Source organism: Giraffa tippelskirchi, chromosome 10 (assembly GCF_054371585.1).
Source record: "Giraffa tippelskirchi isolate mGirTip1 chromosome 10, T2T-mGirTip1v1.2.pri, whole genome shotgun sequence".
Taxonomy (NCBI): domain Eukaryota; kingdom Metazoa; phylum Chordata; class Mammalia; order Artiodactyla; family Giraffidae; genus Giraffa; species Giraffa tippelskirchi.
In genome coordinates this window covers 1427252-1444848 of record NC_137284.1, presented here as the reverse complement: position 1 = coordinate 1444848, position 17597 = coordinate 1427252, and the positions used below count along the sequence as shown (strand labels likewise).

Here is a 17597-nt window from a genome sequence, read left to right as displayed (position 1 = left end):
GTAGGCTGGAGTCCTGCTGGCCAGCACCCCAGAACAGGACCTTATTTGGAAATAGGGTCATTGTAGATGCAATCAGTTAAGATGAGGTCACTAGGTCATGATTCAGGATGACCGATGTCCTTACAAAAAGGGGAAACTTGGAGGCAGACTCGCCTGTCGGGAGACGCCAACCAAAGATGAAAGCGAGGTGGGGGTGGTGCGTCTCAAACCGAAAAGCCCCAGGAAACCACCAGCCGCTGGGGAGGGGCCAGGAGGAACCCCTGTGACAACTGGGTCCCCGCCTTCGGGCTCCAGGACGGGAGGTGTGGGAGCCGTTCCGGGATGCTCACACCTCTGCTTCCCACTGTGTCGAGCAAAGAGGCCCCGACACTCGCTGAGGCTGGAGGGTGGGAGACACCCCGTTTCCACTCCTGGGAGTGAGGGCCCATGGCAGCCGTGCCCGAGGATGCCCCGGGACTCTGGGGCCCACAGGGGCAGCATCCCTCCGCTCACCGGCTTCCTCCTCCTTGGCCTCATCTCGCTCTACCACCCTCTCCCCTCCCGAAGTCCAGCTCCTGCCCTGAGGCTCTGCTCGACCCCAAGCTCAGCTGCCCCCCAAGTCCCAGGGCCGGGTCGCTGCTGACCATGCCTCCAGCCTCCTCTGCTCCCTTCACCCCGTTTCTGCGTGTGTGTGCTAGAATCTCACAGCGTCAGGCAGAGATGCCACCCCTCTCCTCCACTCGGCCGGGTCCAGCCCACGTGGGCGAGGCAGACTGCACTGCTGGGGACCCAGTGTCCGAACCCAAGGGTCCCTGTGCCCCGCTGGGTGGCAGGTGAGGAGAGCTGGCCTTCCTCGGAAGAGCTCAGAGTCCACCCAGGAAGCAGACACGCCGTCGATCACACAGACTCCAGCAGGGCCTTCAGGAGGGCCGAGCACGGCCTCAGCCCCCCCGCTCCCGGCCTGGCGCGGCCTCCAGCGATACAGAGAAGGACTGGGGGAAGCACTGAGTCCTGCGGGAGAGCAGGGTGGGCGCCAGGGAGGCTTCTGGCCCCTGAGGCGCTGAGTCGAGGTGTGCAGGTCTGAGGGGCTGGCCAGGAGGGGGTCTAGGCGAGGCAGAAGGGGACAGAAGGGCCCAGATGCACGGACGATGCCTGTGAGAAGCCCAGGCAGACCACCCCGGGGAGGCTGGGCCAGGACGAGGTGGCCTCCGAGGCCCAGGTGAGACAGGTCCCCGGGGAGAGCAGTGTCAGGACCACGCCCTCCAGTGACCGGTGATGAGACGCTGGGTGCGGGGGTGGTGAATGACAGAGAGGGTGGGGTGGGTGAGGAGCAGGGGTCAAGAACAGGGAAGCGGTCAGCGCAGGGACAGGTCAAGGCAGAAGAGGGTGACGCACGTCTGATCTGGCTGGAGCGCTGATGGTGTCCTTTAGGAAGAGGCGGTCAGGGCTCAGACACACGCAGAGGGCGACCCTGGAGGACACGGGGAGGAGACCGCCGTCCGCACGCCCAGGGGGAGGCCTCAGGAGGAGCAGCCCCGCCCACACCCGGGTCTGGGATTCCGGACTCCAGGCCTGGGGACGTGAGTCCTGCTGTTGGAGTTGCCTGGCTGTGCTCCTCCTTCGTCCATGCCCGGGACGCTGACTCAGGGATGTGCCCGTCAGGGAAGGAAGGAGCTGCTGTAACAGACAGCCCCACACCTCGGGGGCTCAGTGCCGAGAGCGCTTCATTCCCAGCCCCGTCTAGGTGGGAGGGGAGGGGGCCCGCACTCATCCTGGGGCCCCAGGCCCCTCCTCTGAGGACCTCAGGCCCCGGCTGGCAGAGGAGGGGTGGAGAGACCATGAGGGAGGCTGGGGACAGGGCATGAGAAGTCAGGGTGCCTGGAGGTGCTGGGGACCCAGGCGTGGCATCGGCAAGCACAGACAGGAAGCTGGAGAAGGTCGGGTCTCGAGAGGGTCCGGACATGGATGCCGACTGTGGAAACCCCAGCAGAGGCATCTTGGGGGGTTTGTGTGGGTGTGAGCACAGCGGGGAGAGGCCGGGAGAGAGACGGCCGGCGGTGAGCTGGCTGGAGGGAGGCCCGGGCTCTTCAGCTGCACTGTGACCCTCATCATGCGCTCAGGCTTCCTCGCCTGCGAGTGTGCGCAGCGCTGGGCGGGCTTTACTTGGGGAGGAGCTTCGTTCGGGGTTTGGTGGTGCAGCTCCCCCCACACACACACCGCCAGGTGCTCCCGCATCAGGTGAGCTGGGCCCTGGGGTCTGGCCTGGGGACAAAAAGGGACAGGGAATCTGCAAGGGGGAGGGGGACAGGCCAGAGGGAGGCCAGGGAGGATGACTGCCGGGCAGACAGGGTGTGTCCACACCGAGCAGTCAGTCGCACTGAGAGGCCAGGTCAGGTGGGGGCCCAGGGGCAGTGGGGGGGCTACAGGAGCCGTCGGAGACAGGTGAGGGTGGAGGAGACAGGGGAACAGATAAGGGTGTCTGCGCACACACGTGATCCCTGGTGGGGGCTGGGGGTCAGGCCGAGGGGTGCGGCTGGGACCCCTGGGCACCTGGCTGGGTCTCCCTGGAAGGGAGGCAGCTTCAGTGAGCCTGGAGTTGCTAGAAAGCCAAAGAATGTGTAAACTACACAGTTGCGCTCATTTCACATGCTAGCAAGGTCATGCTCAAAATCCTCCAAGCTAGGCTTTAGCAGTACGTGAACCAAAATCTTCCAGATGTATGAGCTTTAGAAAAGGCAGAGGAACCAGGGAACCAGAGATCAAATGGCCAACATTCGTTGGCTCATAGAAAAAACACAGGAATTCCAGAAAAATATCTACTTCTGCTTCATTGACTACAAGAAGGCCTTTGACTGTGTGGATCACAACAAACTGTGGAAAATTCTTAAAGAGATGGGAATATCAGACTGCCTTATCTGTCTCCCGAGAAACCTGTATGCAGATCAAGAAGCAACAGTTAGAACTGGACGTGGAACAACGGACTGGTTAAAAATTGGGAAAGGAGTACGTCAAGGCCGTATAGCGTCACCTTGCTTATTTAACTTATATTCTGAGTACAACCAGCGAAATGCCGGGCTGGATGAAGCACAAGCTGGAATCAGGATTGCCTGGAGAAATATCAACAACCTCAGATATGCAGATGATGCCACTCTGATGGCAGAAAGAGAAGAAGAACTAAAGAGCCTCTTGATGAGGGTGAAAGAGGAGGGTAAAAAAGCTGACTTAGAACTCAACATTCAAAAAATGAAGACCATGGCATCCAGTCCCATCTCTTCATGGCAAATAGAAGGCGGAAAAGTAGAAGCAGTGGCTGATTTTCTTTTCTTGGGCTTGAAATCACTGCAGATGGTAACTGCAGCCATGAACTTAGAAGACACTTGCTTCTTGAAAGGAAACTTACGACAAATCTAGACAGTGTATTGAAAAGCAGAGACATCACTTTGGTGACAAAAGTCCGAATAGTCAACGCTATGGTTTTTCAAATAGTCATGTACGGATGTGAGAGTTGGACCATAAAAAAGGCCAAACACTGAAGAATTGATGCTTTCAAACTGTGCTGGAAAAAGCTCTTGAGAGTCCCTTGGAAATCAACCCTGAGTATTCATTGGAAGGACTGATGCTGAAGCTAAATCTCTGATATTTGGCCACCTGATGCCAAGAGCCAACTCGTTGGAAAAGACGTGATGTTGGGAACGATTGAAGGCAAAAGGAGAAGGGGGCAGTAGAGGATGAGATGGTGGGATGGCGTCACTGACTCAACGGACATGAGTTTAAACAAACTCCAGGAGATAGTGAGGACAGGAGAGCCTTGCGTGCTGCGGTCCATGGGGTCCCTAAGAGTCGGACATGACTTAGTGACTGAAGAAGAACCCCCAGGGCTCTGGAAGCAGGAGAAGCCACAAGAAGCCACAGGGTGGGAAGGCCCTTAGGCTGGCCGTGAAGGGTTCCAGGTGGAGGGTCCATGATACCACCATTAGAGTGGTATCATCTTCTTATCTGAGGTTATTGATATTTGTCCCAGCCATCTTGATTCAGAGGAGGGAAGGCTGTCTGGGGGTCTTCCCCAGGCCTCCCAGGACAATGGAGGACGAACGCCAGGAGTCCAGCAAGGACATTGGTGATGGGGTGGTCGGGAGGTGGAGCCAGACATGAGCAGAGCCTTGGGGGCCCAGTGTGGACAGTGGGCATGCAAACTCCTGCCCCAGCTGAGGGTATTTCCCCTCTATACAAGGTCATCATGGCCTGGACCGTGTGCTCTCAGCCCCGTGGGCTCACGGAAGGCTTCTGGTGGAGGTGGGAGGTGGGAGTCCGGGAGAGACTTCCCGGCCTGGCGCTGAGGCAGGCGTGTCATGAAGAGTGACTGGGGAAGATGGGAGGACTCCCAGAAGGAGTCAGAGCTCAGTCCTCACCTGTCCGTCCTGTGAGGCAGGTATACTCACCTGCAAACCCATTTCGTAGTTGTGTAAACTGAAGCCAAACTGCTGTGAGGGGGAGTGTGTGGAGGTCAGGAAGGAGGGTGACAAGGAGGCCCAGGGCTGGAGCTGGAGGGGGAGCAGGTCTGGGCCCAGATGAAGCTGGTATTTGGGGACCAGAGGGGACAGATGTGGACAGGTTGCCAGGGGCAAAGCTAAAGAGGTGAAGCCCCACGGGCCCTCCAGGTGGACACTCCCCTGGCTTTCCCTTGGCCAGGTGAGAGTACAGGTGAATGGGGTGGGGGCGCCTGTCTCACAGGTGCGGGGAACCCAGGGACCACAGCCCATCCTAGTCCACAGGGCTCTGTCCACTTCCGAGTGGACCCCTGGCAGAGTCCCATCCCAGAGGCTGGCACCTCCCAACCTGCCTTGTCTCCTTGGCCCACCACACTCACTCGACCTGCTGAAGGGTGGGCCTGGGACCCTCCCGAGACCCCCGTCTGGGTCTCCCGCCTCCCATCATCAAGTGACAGACTTTATTTTCTTGGGCTCCAAAATCACTGCAGATGGTGACTGCAGCCGTGGAATTGAAAGATGCTTATTCCTTGGAAGAAAAGTTAGACAAACCTAGACAGTGTATTAAGAAGTAGAGACATCACTTTCCCGACAAAGATCCATATGGTCAAAGCCATGATTTTTCCAGTAGTAATGTACTGATGTGAGTCAGATCATAAAGAAGGCTGAGTGACGAACAATAGACGTTTTCAAACTGTGGTGCTGGAGAAGACTTTTGAGAGTCCCTTGGACAGCAAGGAGATCAAACCAGTCCATCCTAAAGGAAATTAATCCTGAGTATTCATTGAAAGGACTGAAGCAACACTACTTTGGTCACCTGATACAAAGAGCTGACACATTGGAAAAGACCCTGATGCTGGGAAACAGAAGGGGGCAACAGAGAACAAGATGGTAGGATGGCATCACTGATTTTATGGACATGAATTTGAGCAAAGTCCAGGAGATAGAGAAGGACAGGGAAGCCTGGCATGCTGCAGCCCATGGGGTCTCAAAGAGCTGGACATGACTGAGTGAATGAAGAACAACCATTTTGCCATTGTTTAAGAGTTTTCTTGGTTTGACTTTTTTTTTTAAAAAAAGGTTTAATTGGGAGGAAATTATTTCAGGCCAACAGAAAAGTTTCAAGACTGACCGTCAGAGCCCCTGTGCATCCTCAGCTCCGTCACCTTCCGGCCTCCTCTACTCCTAGGGACTCACAGTCTCTTTCCTAAAACAGGAGCAGCCCTCTCCCCTGACCACAGGGCAGACACCAACCTCAGTCCGCCACTGAGCTCTCACCAGCCACCGCACGCCCGCCAACCCACTGCCCTCATTTGCTTTGCTCTGTCTTCGCTCTGCCCTCTTCCTTTCTGGCGCCGAGATGGTCCAGGCTCTCTGTGCACCCATGGCCCCTGTGCCCAGCTGTTCGCCCCTGAGCCCTGGTCGCTTCCTGGAGGACGGTGTAGGGACCAAGGTCCCGGGTGTCTGGGCATCCTTGCAGGAGCAGGATGGAGCGAGCTGCAGGCCCAAACCTGTACACACCCCACACCACCCAGGAGCATCCAGCTAGTCTCTGCCAGCCTCACCCTGCCCAGCCGAGCCAAGTCCCCTGGGGGTTGCTGTGGTTGCGTCCCTCCCTGACCTCCAGCATCACCCCCAGGGAGGGGGTGCACTTCCCCTGGCACGTCTTGCCGCCTCCTCCTGCCTTCGGGGGTCCTTCCCAGGCAGTGTCCAGCTCGGACGCTCCAGGAGTCACTGTCTCCCCTCACCTGTTGTCAGGGACCTTACCCAGCACTGAGGATGCTCAGACCCCGTCTTCAGCCCGGACCCCTGCACCCAGCTGTCCGTCTGGGAGCAGCCACGTCCTCCCTCTGCAGAGCCAGCCCCTCACCCACTCTGGGCACAGGCCTGGGTGCCCCGTCTCCCTGGTCCACCACGTCCTAGGGGCTCTGCCTCTCAAATCTCTTTCCTCCCACGGCCGCTCTCCCGCCGCCCCCAGAAGGTGACACTGGCTCCCTTCCTGCCTCCAGCCTCGGCCATTCTCCACGCTGCAGAGAACTTTCTAGAAGGCAGAGCCCTCAACACTTGCCCGCTGCTAGACGACGTGCTTCCCCGATTGGCCTCATGTCCACATGGCTGCAGGGACACTGAGGCCGCCCAGCTGTGCCACCCTCAGAGGGCCGCAGAGGGGCGTGGAGCCGGCTGGGCTGCCCTGGGTGGGTGTTTGCTGGTTTGCTTGGTTCACATGGTCCTCTGTCATGTCGTTCGTTGGTTGGAAAACAGAACAAGCGCCCACAAGTCTGGGTGCTTCCCAGGTGGCTCGGACGGTAAAGGATTCGCCTCCAATGCAAGAGACATGGCTTCAGTCCCTGGGTTGGGAAGATCCCCTGGAGAAGGGAATGGCTACCCACTCCAGTGTTCTTCCCTGGAGATTCCATGAACAGAGGAGCCTGGCAGGCTACAGTCCATGGGGTCGCAAAGAGTTGGACATGACTGAGCACACACAAACACACCTGTAAGTCTACTGTCCTCCCCAAAAGTACAACATCATCCCCCACCTGCCCCCCAGCCCAGGGAATCACACTCTGGAACCTCGTGTTGGACATTTGCTTGCAAGAAGATCATTCCCCAAACCCGTCGGAGTCGGGTCCCGCCTGTGGGGGTCACATCCCTGGGGTGCCCCGCCCCCAGCCCCGGGGATAGAGTCAGGACCCATTTCCCTACATAGTTGCTGGGTTCACTTGGTGGGGTGGGGGGCAGGTACCACCTCCGTCACTAGGGGCTCTGGCCACTGCAGCCCACTCAGTCCTGGAGCCCACTGCCTGCCACCTGCCCGCGCCGGGCTCTGCACTCTGCAAGACTCAGCCGGAGGGCCAGGACTGGGCCGAGGGCTTGCTGGGACAGCCTGAGCAGCAGAGTAGCCAAGCAGGAGGGCCCGCAGGAAGGTGCTCTGCAGGACGGAGCCCAGTCCCTGCGCTGCAGCAGCAGGGCCAGGCAGCAACACTGGCCAAGGCCTCGGGAGGGCTCATGTCCCTCCCTCAAGGCTCAAGGCTCCGGGCCCCTGCACATCAATCGCGGGGGCCTCCCAAGGGCAAGGGCAGGGTGGACAGCCGCTCCATCACCACTGCGACCTGGCCTCCCTGGCTCCCCACCAGAGATCTGAGTGTGAGACCTTCGCTGACCACGCCATCATCCCTCAGGAGGAGGGTGAAGGCGGCCTTGCTGTGACAGTTCTGTCTGGGCCTGCCAGGGACATCGTCACCTGATGGGGTGGCCAGGGCCAGGGGCCCACAGGAAGGAGAGGCCAGCCCTCCCGCTGGGCCTAGTGCGGGGCTGCCTTGTTCTGTCTGGTGGGAGACAGATCCCAGCCCCTCCAGACCCCCAGGGGTCTGGTCCAGGACCGCCCCCCAAGCCCCTCTGGGGGCCTGGGGTCTGGGGACGGGCAGCTGGGAAGAACGGGTTGCCTGCGTGGGGAGGGAGGCCCCCAGGCCCCTGCATGGACCGGGGCCTCAAAGACAGTGTCTCTGGGCCCCGAGGGGGCCTTTGTGATGACAGCGGCAACAGACGCACGGTCATCTAAGGGTGTTGCTCTGAAACGGCCCCGGACACCTGTGTCCAGGCCTGGGGGTCTGACCGCCGGCGGCACCCGGCTGCCCCAGGTGGTGGGCGAGGAGGAGGGCTCCCGGCCTAGAGACTGACCCCCAGGACAGCTGGGACCCCCAAAGCCTGCAAGTGGCTCCCCCACCCCAAGCCCAGGCACAGGCTCAGGGCCTTCCCAGGGCAGCCTGTGGACAGAGGCTGGGGCTGCGCCGGACCAGAGCCGAGAGGAGCAGACATGGGGATTGGAATCCTTTATTGACAGGCGCCAAGCCGGCCTCGGGGCGCCCCCGGCTGCAGGGGCGCCGGGCGGCGGCCGGGGCTGAGGGGCCTAGGACTCGGTCTCAAACATCTTCTTGCGGCCCTCCATGCCCGACTTCTCCTCGATGTTCTTCCTCCAGTCGCCCACATCCCGCAGGTCGCGCTCCTGCAGGGAGAAGGACTGGGCTCAGGCCCGCACCCCGCCTCCCGTCCCCGCACGTCCAGCCCTGCAGGCTGGCCCCGGGGCTGAGCCACCCGTGGGGGGCACCCTACCTTCTCGGTGTCCTCCTTCTTGACCTGCTTGAGGTTGGCCCGCAGGTCCATGCACACCTTGTGCTTGGAGCCCAGGAGCGCCTTCAGCATGGCGTCGGCTGACATGCGCACGCGGCGCAGCGGGGGCCTCTTGAACTTGCCCCTCAGGTCGAACAGCTTCTGGTTCATGTCCTCCAGCTGCAGGGTGGGCGGCAAGGCTGGGCGGCGGCAGCGGCGGGGGCTGGGTCCCGCCGTCGGGGCAACTGCGCCCCCCCCACCCCGGCCCCCCTCCGCCCCCCACCTCGCCCCCCACCCCGCCTCCCACTGCGCGCCCCCCACCTCGCCCCCCACCCCGCCTCCCACTGCGCGCGCCCCACCCCGGCCCCCCTCCGCCCCCCACCTCGCCCCCCACCCCGCCTCCCACTGCGCGCCCCCCACCTCGCCCCCCACCCCGCCTCCCACTGCGCGCGCCCCACCCCGGCCCCCCTCCGCCCCCCACCTCGCCCCCCACCCCGCCTCCCACTGCGCGCGCCCCACCCCGGCCCCCCTCCGCCTCCCACCTCGCCCCCCACCCCGCCTCCCACTGCGCGCCCCCCACCCCGGCCCCTCCGCCTCCCTCCGCCGCTCACCTCCTTGGTGCTCTTCTGCACCTTCACCTCCATGTCGTACTTCTCCTCCTCAGCCGCGTCGATCTTGGCGTGCAGCTGCCTGCAGAGCTCCTGGCAGCGGAGGTCGCGGGTGGTGGGTGGGCAAGCCCGCGCTTGGCCTCCTCCCGCCCCGACCGCCCTGCGCATCTTCCCGACCCCTGGGGAGGCCAGGCCAGCTGAGGGACGGGGCCCGCGGCGCGGGAGGGGCCCTGATACCTGCACTTCAGACATGGAGCCCGGCAGGTGCAGCGGCGGGCAGTGCTCCGACAGGTAGTTCTGCTTCTCCGCCTCCCGGCGGCCCTCCTCCTTCTCCAGCTCGGTGGCCGCGATCTGCAGCATGACGCTCTGGGGGTGGGGCGGGGGCAGCGGGCAGTTAGGGGCCGCGGCTGGCCAGGCCGCAGACCCCCCCGGGCGGCCCTCCCCAGGCCAGCACCTACCTTCAGGTGCTGCCTGCGGGCCGTGATGGCCCTGTGGCGCTTCTGCAGGGCAGGGGAGAGAAGGCGCAGTCAGGACCGGCCGAGGCGGGGGGTCCCGGCACCCCGCACCCTTCCATGCCCGGCCGGCCAACCCTGCATCCTGCCCAAGGGATGGCGGGGCCTGGGCCTGGTGGGGGGACAGTGGCCCGGGACACGGTGTCGTGTGGTGACCCTTTTCTGGGGCGGCCCTTCTGGTTGGGAGGCCCGGGGTCTGGAGAAGAGACTTCGGACGGGGAGGCCGGGAGGAAGGCAGGGGAGACCCTCGGGCCCAGGGGGTGGGGGCGGGGAGCAGCCATCAGGAAGAAGAAGCGATTCCCCGGTGGCCAGGCCTGCAGCCCCACTTCCCCTGCCCCGTGGGAGGGGCCAGCAAGGAGGCCACTTCCTCTGTTTGTCGGTGTCTCCCTGGGTGGGGTGGGGCAGTTTCACCCACAGGGTGACAGGCAGTCTCCCTGGGCCTCGGAACTCCAGCCTCAGGCTCTCCTGACTTGGGGCTGCCATCCCCTCCCTGTTTCACCCCCAAGCCAGTACTCACCTCCTCACTGTCCCAGGAGAGCGGGCGGGGGGTGAGGGAGAGAAAAGAGAGGTTAGGGCCGTGGGGCTGTGCGATGGGGCGGGCGGGCACTCGGGGTGGCCAGGTGGGGACACGTGGAGACCCCCACCCAGCGCTGGGGGGCGGGGGCCCGGGGGCAGCGGGCTGGGGGTTACACTTACTCCCCCATTGTGTGGTCCTGGGCCGAGAGCCTGTGGGAGAGAAAGGTGCTGGGTCAGGGCCCCTGCCTGCCTGCCCTGCACCCAGCGGGAGGGAGCACCAGCCCGCCCCCCACCCCCACCTCCCTCAGGATCACGTCTTGGAATTCCCTGGGGAGGGGGGAGCAGTAAGAGGAGAAAGTGTGCCCGAAATGTCCCCGCGGGCCCGGAGTTGCTGCAGCTGTCCCCACGGGAGGGTGGGTCTGGCCAGCACAGGTGGCCGCCTGAGCCGCCAGTTATTTTTAGCTTCGCTCCTTCGGCTTCTGGCCTAAGTGCGCACAAGACGCTGCCCCCCAGTAGGGCCTGGGGTCCCTCATGCCGTGAAGTCCCCTCCCCACAGCCCAGAGCTGAGGCTTGGCCGTCTCCGTGCCGTCCGGGACCCCCCGCCATGCCGGTCCCCTCCAGGGGCATCTCCCTGCAGCCCTCTGCTCTGTGGAAGCCTCCCGACCCCCGACCCCCACCCTGGCCCCGAAGAAGTCCCTCTGCGGGCGCGCTCCAGCAGTGCCCATGCTGGCCTCAGAGGGCCGGGCCGGCCTCACCTCGCGTCTGGGCAGTGGTGCTGGGGCCGAGGTCAGGCCAGCAGTGGCAAGTCGGCCTGGTGGGTCGGGGGAGGGCTATAAATGGCCTCCCCCGGGCTGGGCCCCCGCTCAGAAAGGGCATGGAGGCCTCCCCAGACCAATGGGGGCACAGGGACCTCCCCACCTGCCCAGGCCGCCTGGCCCGGCCCCGCCACCACTGATGCCGTCCAGGCCAAGAAGTCTTGGGAGGGGTGCTGAGGCTGAGTTGGTCTATTTAGGGCTAGGTGACGACTTCGAGTCGCCTCCCTCGTATCTTGCAAGGAGCCCGAGGACAGCGTGACGGCCTCAGCAGCTGTGGTGCCCAGCTCAGGGGTCAGCCGAGGGGTCACTCCGGCCCAGCCCCGTCTGCCCAGCGTCAGGGTCCACTCTGGGTCTCCCCAGGCCTCTGGGCCTACTCGCACTGTGCTGACCACTGTCCTCTCTAGCCCAGTGGGCGGCTGGGCATGAGCTGCTCACACGCTCCCTGCCTCAGGCTGGCCGGGGGCAAGGCCGGACCCCAGACATGGCCTCCGGGGGCTCTGGGCTGAGGGTGGGGGGACTGCCCTCCAGGGGCGGGACCCCACCTTCCTCCCAGAGCAGGACGGGAGGTCCCAGATGGACACGCAGCCTTGCCTGCCCGCCCTGCCGTGGGCTGGCTCCCCGCACAGCTCAGAACACACCCTTCAAACCCAGGATTTCGTCGCCACCCATCTGGGAGCCTCTCCCTGATCCGAGGGGGCCCGGGGCCTGCTGGCTGCTCAGGCAGGCCCAGCACTGCCCTCCTCACCCCAGCCCCGGGCCCGCGGCCCCCCGCCCTGGCCCCCGCCCAGCAGAGGCATCCGGACGACCATGACTTGGCATCCTCCAAGCTGGGGGTTCTCGGCCACAGGGAGGGTCAGGGAGAGCTAAAGCCGTCCAGATGTGTGGGGACTAGAGCCGCTTTCCGGGCCAGGCTGAGCCCCCGCAGGCCCCGGGGCGGCTTCTGCAGGCGTCTACTGCCCCCTGCAGTGCGTACACGGGAGGCCCAGCACCACCGTCCAATCGGTTTGGGGCTTTGTGGGGGGCTGGTGTGGCCCCAGGAATTGGGGTGCCCTCCAGCCACTGTCTCCACCCTCCCCAAACATCTCCCTCTTGCCCACCGTGTCCCCAGGGCCCCATCCCTAACTCTCTAGTCACAGTGGGGGCCCATCTCCAGGATCATCCCCAACAGGCCTGGAGGGGCCCCTTTGCTTTCACTCAGGGGTCGGGAGCCAGTCAGAGGCCTCAAGGCCTGGCTGAGCCATGAGAGGAGACCCTCTCCTTGTCCGCGAGAGGGGCCGTGGTGGTGCCAGGAGCCCCCAACCCTGCCGTGCCTGCGGAGAACAGGAAGGACACAGAGTGTGGGGGGAAGGCGTTTATTACAGCGGGCCCCGGGACGGCCCGCACGGGGAGACTCAGGCCCAGGGCTGCCCTCAGAAGCCGGGCAAGGGCAGACGCCGGCGGGACTGCAAGGCCAGGGCCTGGTCCACCTCCCTGGCCGGCTGCAGGCGGTGCCACTGGGTGACGGGCCGCCGGGCCTGGGCCAGCATGTCCGCCCAGTGCTGGAGGGGCTGACCAGAGGCCCGGGAACCCAGCAGCACCTTGCCCACAGGCTCGGCCCGCAGCTGTGGGCCCCGGGCCCAGACGGCCAGCACCAGATCCACACTCTGGGTAGAAGCACCGGTGTCAGAGGAGGGGGAGAAAGCAGTCAGTTTGGTCCTGAGTGAGGTCCCCTGCACCCTCCTCCAGGCAGCCCACCTGGATCTGGCTGAAGGACACGAGGAAGGTGAAGGCCTCGTTGAAGTAAGGGGTGGCCGTGCCCTTCCTTGCCGACGTCTTTCTCTTCTTCCACTTCCTCTGGTTCAGCATGAGCTGGACCTTCACGTAGAGGTCTGGGCGAGCGAAAGGGGTCAGAGGGCCTCCCAGGTCTGAGGGCTGGGCCCTGGGTTTCCTCTGTCCACGTGGAGGGGCGGGTCCAACTCTCACCTGCCAGCGCGGGGCTCAGGCCTCGGGCCTCCAGCACGACCACGGTCAGCCGGCCCGAGCCGGGCACGTAGCGGAGCGAGAAGCACAGCTCCTCCGTCTGCCCAGGCTGCGGGCGGCACGAGAGTGCGGGCGGCACGAGAGGCCTCAGCTCCCCGCAGCACGCGGGGCCGGGCCGGGCGGGGGTCCGGGGGGCGGGCTCACCTCGGCCGCGGAGGGCGGGCCCAGCGGGCGCCAGAGCTCCAGCATGTGCTGCAGGTCCACGGTGCCCAGCGGCAGGCTGAGCGCGCCCAGCGCCTGGTGCTGGGAGAAGCGCCTGTGGTCCAGGAGCACCACGTGCAGGGCGGTCCGGGGCAGCTCGGCGGGGGGCACCTGCGGGAGGGGTGTGAGCCGCCCGGCTGCCCCGCCCCGGCCCCCCGGGCCCAGCGCCGACTCACTCACGTGGAAGGAGCAGGTCTCCTCGAACACAGGGCACAGGGTGCCGTGGTGAACCTTCGTCTCGTGTGTGCGCCCGGCGCCCGGGGAGAGGCTCAGGCGGGCGTAGGGGTCTGCCGAGCCACCCGGGGCCCCAGGCCTCAGGTCCGCGGCCTGCTTGAGGCCCACCCTGATCTAGGAGCCAGGGGCTGTTTCAGCCAGGGGCCCCTCCCCGGTCAGCCCTGCGCCACCCAGCCCTGGGCGCTCGCCTTTCACCCATCACCCCTCCACACATCCTCCGGGACCCCTAAATGCGCCCCTCACCTCCTGGCTTTCAGAGTCATATTCCAGGGACAGCTGCAGCCGCCCCCACTGCTGGGCCCCCTCAGGTCCAGATGCCACGTTACCCACCTCCGGCTGCACCTGGGAGGCGTCGCAAGGATGCTGACAGCTGTGCGGGCACCCTGTGCCCATCAGAGCCCCCACCCTGCAGGCAGCGGGTCTGCCACGGAGCAGACCTCCAGGCCACTAGGCCACCCTCCGCTCGGCCCTGCGAGACCGGCCACAATGCCCTCCAATCCACCTCTCAGGCCACTGTCTTCCTGCAGAACCGCTGGGCTCCCCGTGGCCCGAGTCCCCTCTCATCTCTGTCGCCTCCCCTGTGGGGAAGGCTCCCGCCTCTGCCCTGGGCAGACCAGACCATCCTGGGGGCAGAGCTGGCCCCCAAGCCTGACCCCTGGGCTGCCCCGGCCCTGGCTCAGCTGGGAGCTGGGTGCCCGCCTCTCACCAGGTGGGTGGTGGTGGTGAGCCCGGTGCTGCCCAGGACCACAGCCTCCCTGTCTCTGGGCCTCTTCCTGCGGCGGCCACGGCGGCAGCAGCAGACAGCACAGAGCAGGCAGGATGCGAGGAGGACACCCGCCACGATGGCGGCGGCCACGAGTGCCCAGCGGAGCCCTGGGGTGGCGCAGAGACGGCCTGAGACCTCGCTGTGGACAGCAACGGCCGCCCACCCAGCCGGCCAACTGCACTCTCTCCCCCACGGGCCCCCAGACTCACAGGGGATGGGGGTGGCGAGGTCTGGCATGAGCCCAGGAGTGGCTGTGGTGCCCGCCGGGGTGCGGGCGCTGTGGGCGTCTGGAGGGCGCCCCATCTCCTGGCCCTGCTGCCTTGGAGCAAACGGCCCAGGTGGCCAGGTCACTCGCGAGGGTGGGCCCTGGGGACCCTGCCCACCTTCCCATCTGCCCAGCAGCAGCCAGCTTGGTCTGTCTGGGCAAGGAGGTCGCCTGGGATGGCCAGGGCGAGAGTTCCAAGCGGCACCAGGTGGAGGGAGGCGCGGGGCCCTAGCCAAAGAGCTGGCTTCGCCCCCGCGGGCCCAGCCTCCCGGCCACCCACGCACCCTGAGCCCGCAGCCCCGCCAAGCAGGCCCAGCCTGGGCAGCCCAGCCCTGCCCCCACCGGCCTCCCGAGAGCCTTCCACTTTCTCTCCAGGAAGCCCCCTCCCGCCTGGCCACTCTCCCTGGGCCCCGGCCCCCTCAGGCCCACCACGGTTTGCTGGTGACACGGGTGGAGTGTGTTTAATTGTGGGTCACGGGTCCCAGAGCAGCTGGGGGGCTTGGGGGTGGTGGCTCTGGGGGGTCACGGGGTGCAGAAGGGGTGGGAGTGGGGGTCAGACCCCCGGGTTCGGCAGGGGCTCATCTGAGCACGTCCTGACTGAAGGACGCGCCTCAGAGGGCACGGCAAGGTGGGGGCAGGCAGGGCAGGGTGCAGCTGGGCGCGGCCGGCATTCCTGCCCGGCTACCTGCCCCCCCAGCCTTCAGTGGCTCTGCTCCTGGGGGGACAGAGGGTGGGGCCGGTGCAGCCCACCGCGCAGGAGCAGCCCACAGGGACCCCCACAGGGAACCCCACGGCCACACACTGGGACCTCAGGCCATGCGAGTCTCCCTGCAACAGCTTGTCCTGGGTTCCCCTCCTCCCGGGGGCACCGGCGGCCTGGTTATAGGACCCGGCCCAGCCCCAGCCCCCCAGGAACAGGCAGGCGTCAGAGCTGGACCCCACACTTCCGTGCCCCCCGCCCACCCTGCTGCAAAGCGCAGGGAGGGTCGGAAGAGGGCCCCGTCGAGATCCAGACACGGCCCCTCCGTCTAACGGATGGCCTCAGTGCCCAGCACCGGCCCAACCTGTCGAAGGAGGGGCCGCAGTCAAAGCCGGGGGTCCTGGCCGTGAGGGTCCTGCCGCACAGCCCGGCTGTCTCCCCTTCCCCCGAATGCGCCTGTCTCATCCCCACAGGGGCTGTCCCATTGCAGGGGGCAGAGCCCAGCCCCAGGGAGCCACCCACACGAGGAAGGGGCGTCAGGCCACCGCTGCACCGGCCGGGGCTCAGGGTGGAGGCCGGGCTTGCTCTAACTCCTGCCGCTGCCGGTTTGAAGAGCGAAGGTTTGGAGCAAGAGGCCACACAAGTCCTGCGTGGGCCCCACAGTTATGGAGCCGGTCCTGGCTGGGGGTTGCTGGCGAGGCCGCGGTGGTGGAGCATGGGGGCGCTCAGGGCGCTCACAGGACCAGGTGGCCCCTCTGACCACTGCTAGGCCGCCTGGCGGAGCGCCCAGGTGGGCTGGCCAGAGCTGCGGGCCTGCAGGGCCCCTGGAGCTGCCCTGTGGTGGACGCAGAGTCCCAGCTCCCACTTGGGGTTGAAAGCCCACCTTTACCTGCTGAAATGTCAGAGCCGAAGTGCGTCCTGGAATTAAGACAGCTTCCTTCGCGATTCTCGTGGTTGAGAATATGGGGTCGGTGGTCGCTGTCAGCTCGGAATTCCCATCTGTGTGTGTCTGCACGTTTGCGTACCCGTGTGTGTGTGGGTGCGTGTGCACGCCCGTGTGTGCGCGTGCATACTTGTGAGTGTGCTTGTGTGTGCCCGACCCGAGAGGCCCGCGGGCCCCCGGGCACACCAGCCACGAGCGGAGGGGGCCCCGAGGCCTGGGCAGGCGCGGGGTCCGCCTGGAGGGCCCGGCTCCTGCGGAGGTTAGGGTTCCGGCCTGCGCGCGGCCACCAGGTGGCGCTGTCTGCCCCCCCGGCCCTGCTGGGCCGCCAGCCTGTGTCCAGGCCCGGGGTCCTGGGGGGCGCTCGTCGGGGCCCCAGGAGGGCAGGTGGCCCAGGGGCGGCCCCACGGGCCCTGCTCAGCCCTCCCTGTCCCCGTGCCGGCCTCTGGATGCCCTCCCTGCTTGGGCAGTACCTCCCCTACCAGCCGCTCAGGAGGCAGGAAGTCCCTCCTGGAGTCTACCTTCTGTGGCCCTGCTGGGGAAAACCTCCCGGGTGCTGAGGCTGCTTTTCCCAGGAAGCAGGAGCTGGTGTCCTTCCTGAGTGGAGTCCCAGCCCCCGCCACCTCCTCCAGGGTTTCCTCCAGGCCACCCTGCTCTCTCCTTCCGGGTAGGGTGGCATCCTCCTCCCCACCTCCCAGCACAAGCCAGTTTGCTCCTGCAGCTGCCAACCTTTCCTGCTGCTCCATGACCTTCCCACCTCCACCCCCTCCCCGTCCTGCTTGGCCTTGGAGACCTGAGTGAGCACCCCCTCCTCCAGGAAGCCTTTCCTGGTCACTCCGGGCCCTGGGACACACAGGAGTGATGCTGGGCTCCACGCTGGGTCCTCCCCCGGTCGGGCATGCCAACTCTCCCTGGGGAGGACCTCCCCTTCAACCTGGGGCTGGGCACCTACCGAAGCTGCGCTGACTGACCCCTCCACCTTTGATCTAACCGGAATGCTTGATTCTTCCCGGAAACAAAGTTTCTGTGGGCCTCCTTCCGGAAGAACAGGATTCCCCCGGACGTCGGGGGGCAGCAGGCCCGCCCGGCCGCCACACACTCTCACCTGAGGCCCGACCTCCAGGCCTCCCCTCGGCCCTGGGCGCTGGAAGACGGTGCCCGAGCTCGCGGCTTTGCTCAGCCTCCAATGACTGGAAACTTCTGCTTGGGGTGGGGTGGGGGGGTGGCGGGGTGTGGGAGGCAGGGCTTCGGGGAGCCCCACCTCGGAGCCGGAACTGCTGGCCCTCAGGGGCCAGGAAACTCCCTTGGGAGGAGGTTCCCTCCCAGGAGCCCACCTGCAGGGCTCCCCTGGGGCATCATGGGTCCTCCCGGAGGCCCTGCCGGAGGGAGTGCTGGCCTTCTGGAGCTGACCTTCAGGTGGGGCAGTGGAGAGGTCAGGCTGCACTCAG

At 65.4% G+C, this 17597-nt stretch overlaps 2 protein-coding genes across 2 annotated transcripts; both read right to left on the bottom strand.

The window, feature by feature from the left end:
* Positions 1-8281: 8281 nt before the first annotated feature.
* Positions 8282-11821, bottom strand: TNNI2 (troponin I2, fast skeletal type). Its single transcript, XM_081535363.1, has 10 exons — positions 11770-11821; positions 11128-11424; positions 10965-10995; positions 10390-10419; positions 10211-10217; positions 9640-9681; positions 9419-9547; positions 9185-9274; positions 8577-8753; positions 8282-8469 (listed from the first exon to the last, which is right to left on the bottom strand). The coding sequence occupies exons 1-10, from the start codon at positions 11819-11821 to the stop codon at positions 8374-8376; spliced, it is 951 nt and encodes a 316-aa protein (XP_081391489.1). The 3' UTR covers positions 8282-8373.
* A 541-nt stretch (positions 11822-12362) lies between these two features.
* On the bottom strand, positions 12363-17327 carry SYT8 (synaptotagmin 8). Its single transcript, XM_081533226.1, has 10 exons — positions 17102-17327; positions 16099-16218; positions 14454-14563; positions 14185-14351; positions 13722-13820; positions 13425-13592; positions 13188-13355; positions 12987-13092; positions 12759-12892; positions 12363-12667 (listed from the first exon to the last, which is right to left on the bottom strand). The coding sequence occupies exons 3-10, from the start codon at positions 14545-14547 to the stop codon at positions 12434-12436; spliced, it is 1170 nt and encodes a 389-aa protein (XP_081389352.1). The 5' UTR covers positions 14548-14563; positions 16099-16218; positions 17102-17327; the 3' UTR covers positions 12363-12433.
* Between the last annotated feature and the right edge of the window lie 270 nt (positions 17328-17597).

Bases quoted from the DNA above. Each gene is read 5' to 3' on its own strand.
- SYT8 (XM_081533226.1), bottom strand. From the start codon at position 14,547: ATGGGGCGCCCTCCAGACGCCCACAGCGCCCGCACCCCGGCGGGCACC. The intron at 13,821-14,184 runs GTGAGAGGCGGG...GACGCCTCCCAG, and splicing joins TCACCACCACCACCCACCTG to GTGCAGCCGGAGGTGGGTAA. The intron at 12,668-12,758 runs GTGGGCTGCCTG...GCTTCTACCCAG, and splicing joins TGTCCTTCAGCCAGATCCAG to AGTGTGGATCTGGTGCTGGC.
- TNNI2 (XM_081535363.1), bottom strand. From the start codon at position 11,821: ATGCCTCTGCTGGGCGGGGGCCAGGGCGGGGGGCCGCGGGCCCGGGGC. The intron at 9,275-9,418 runs GTATCAGGGCCC...CTCCGCTGCCAG, and splicing joins GCTCCATGTCTGAAGTGCAG to GAGCTCTGCAGGCAGCTGCA. The intron at 8,470-8,576 runs GTAGGGTGCCCC...TTCTCCCTGCAG, and splicing joins AGAAGGAGGACACCGAGAAG to GAGCGCGACCTGCGGGATGT.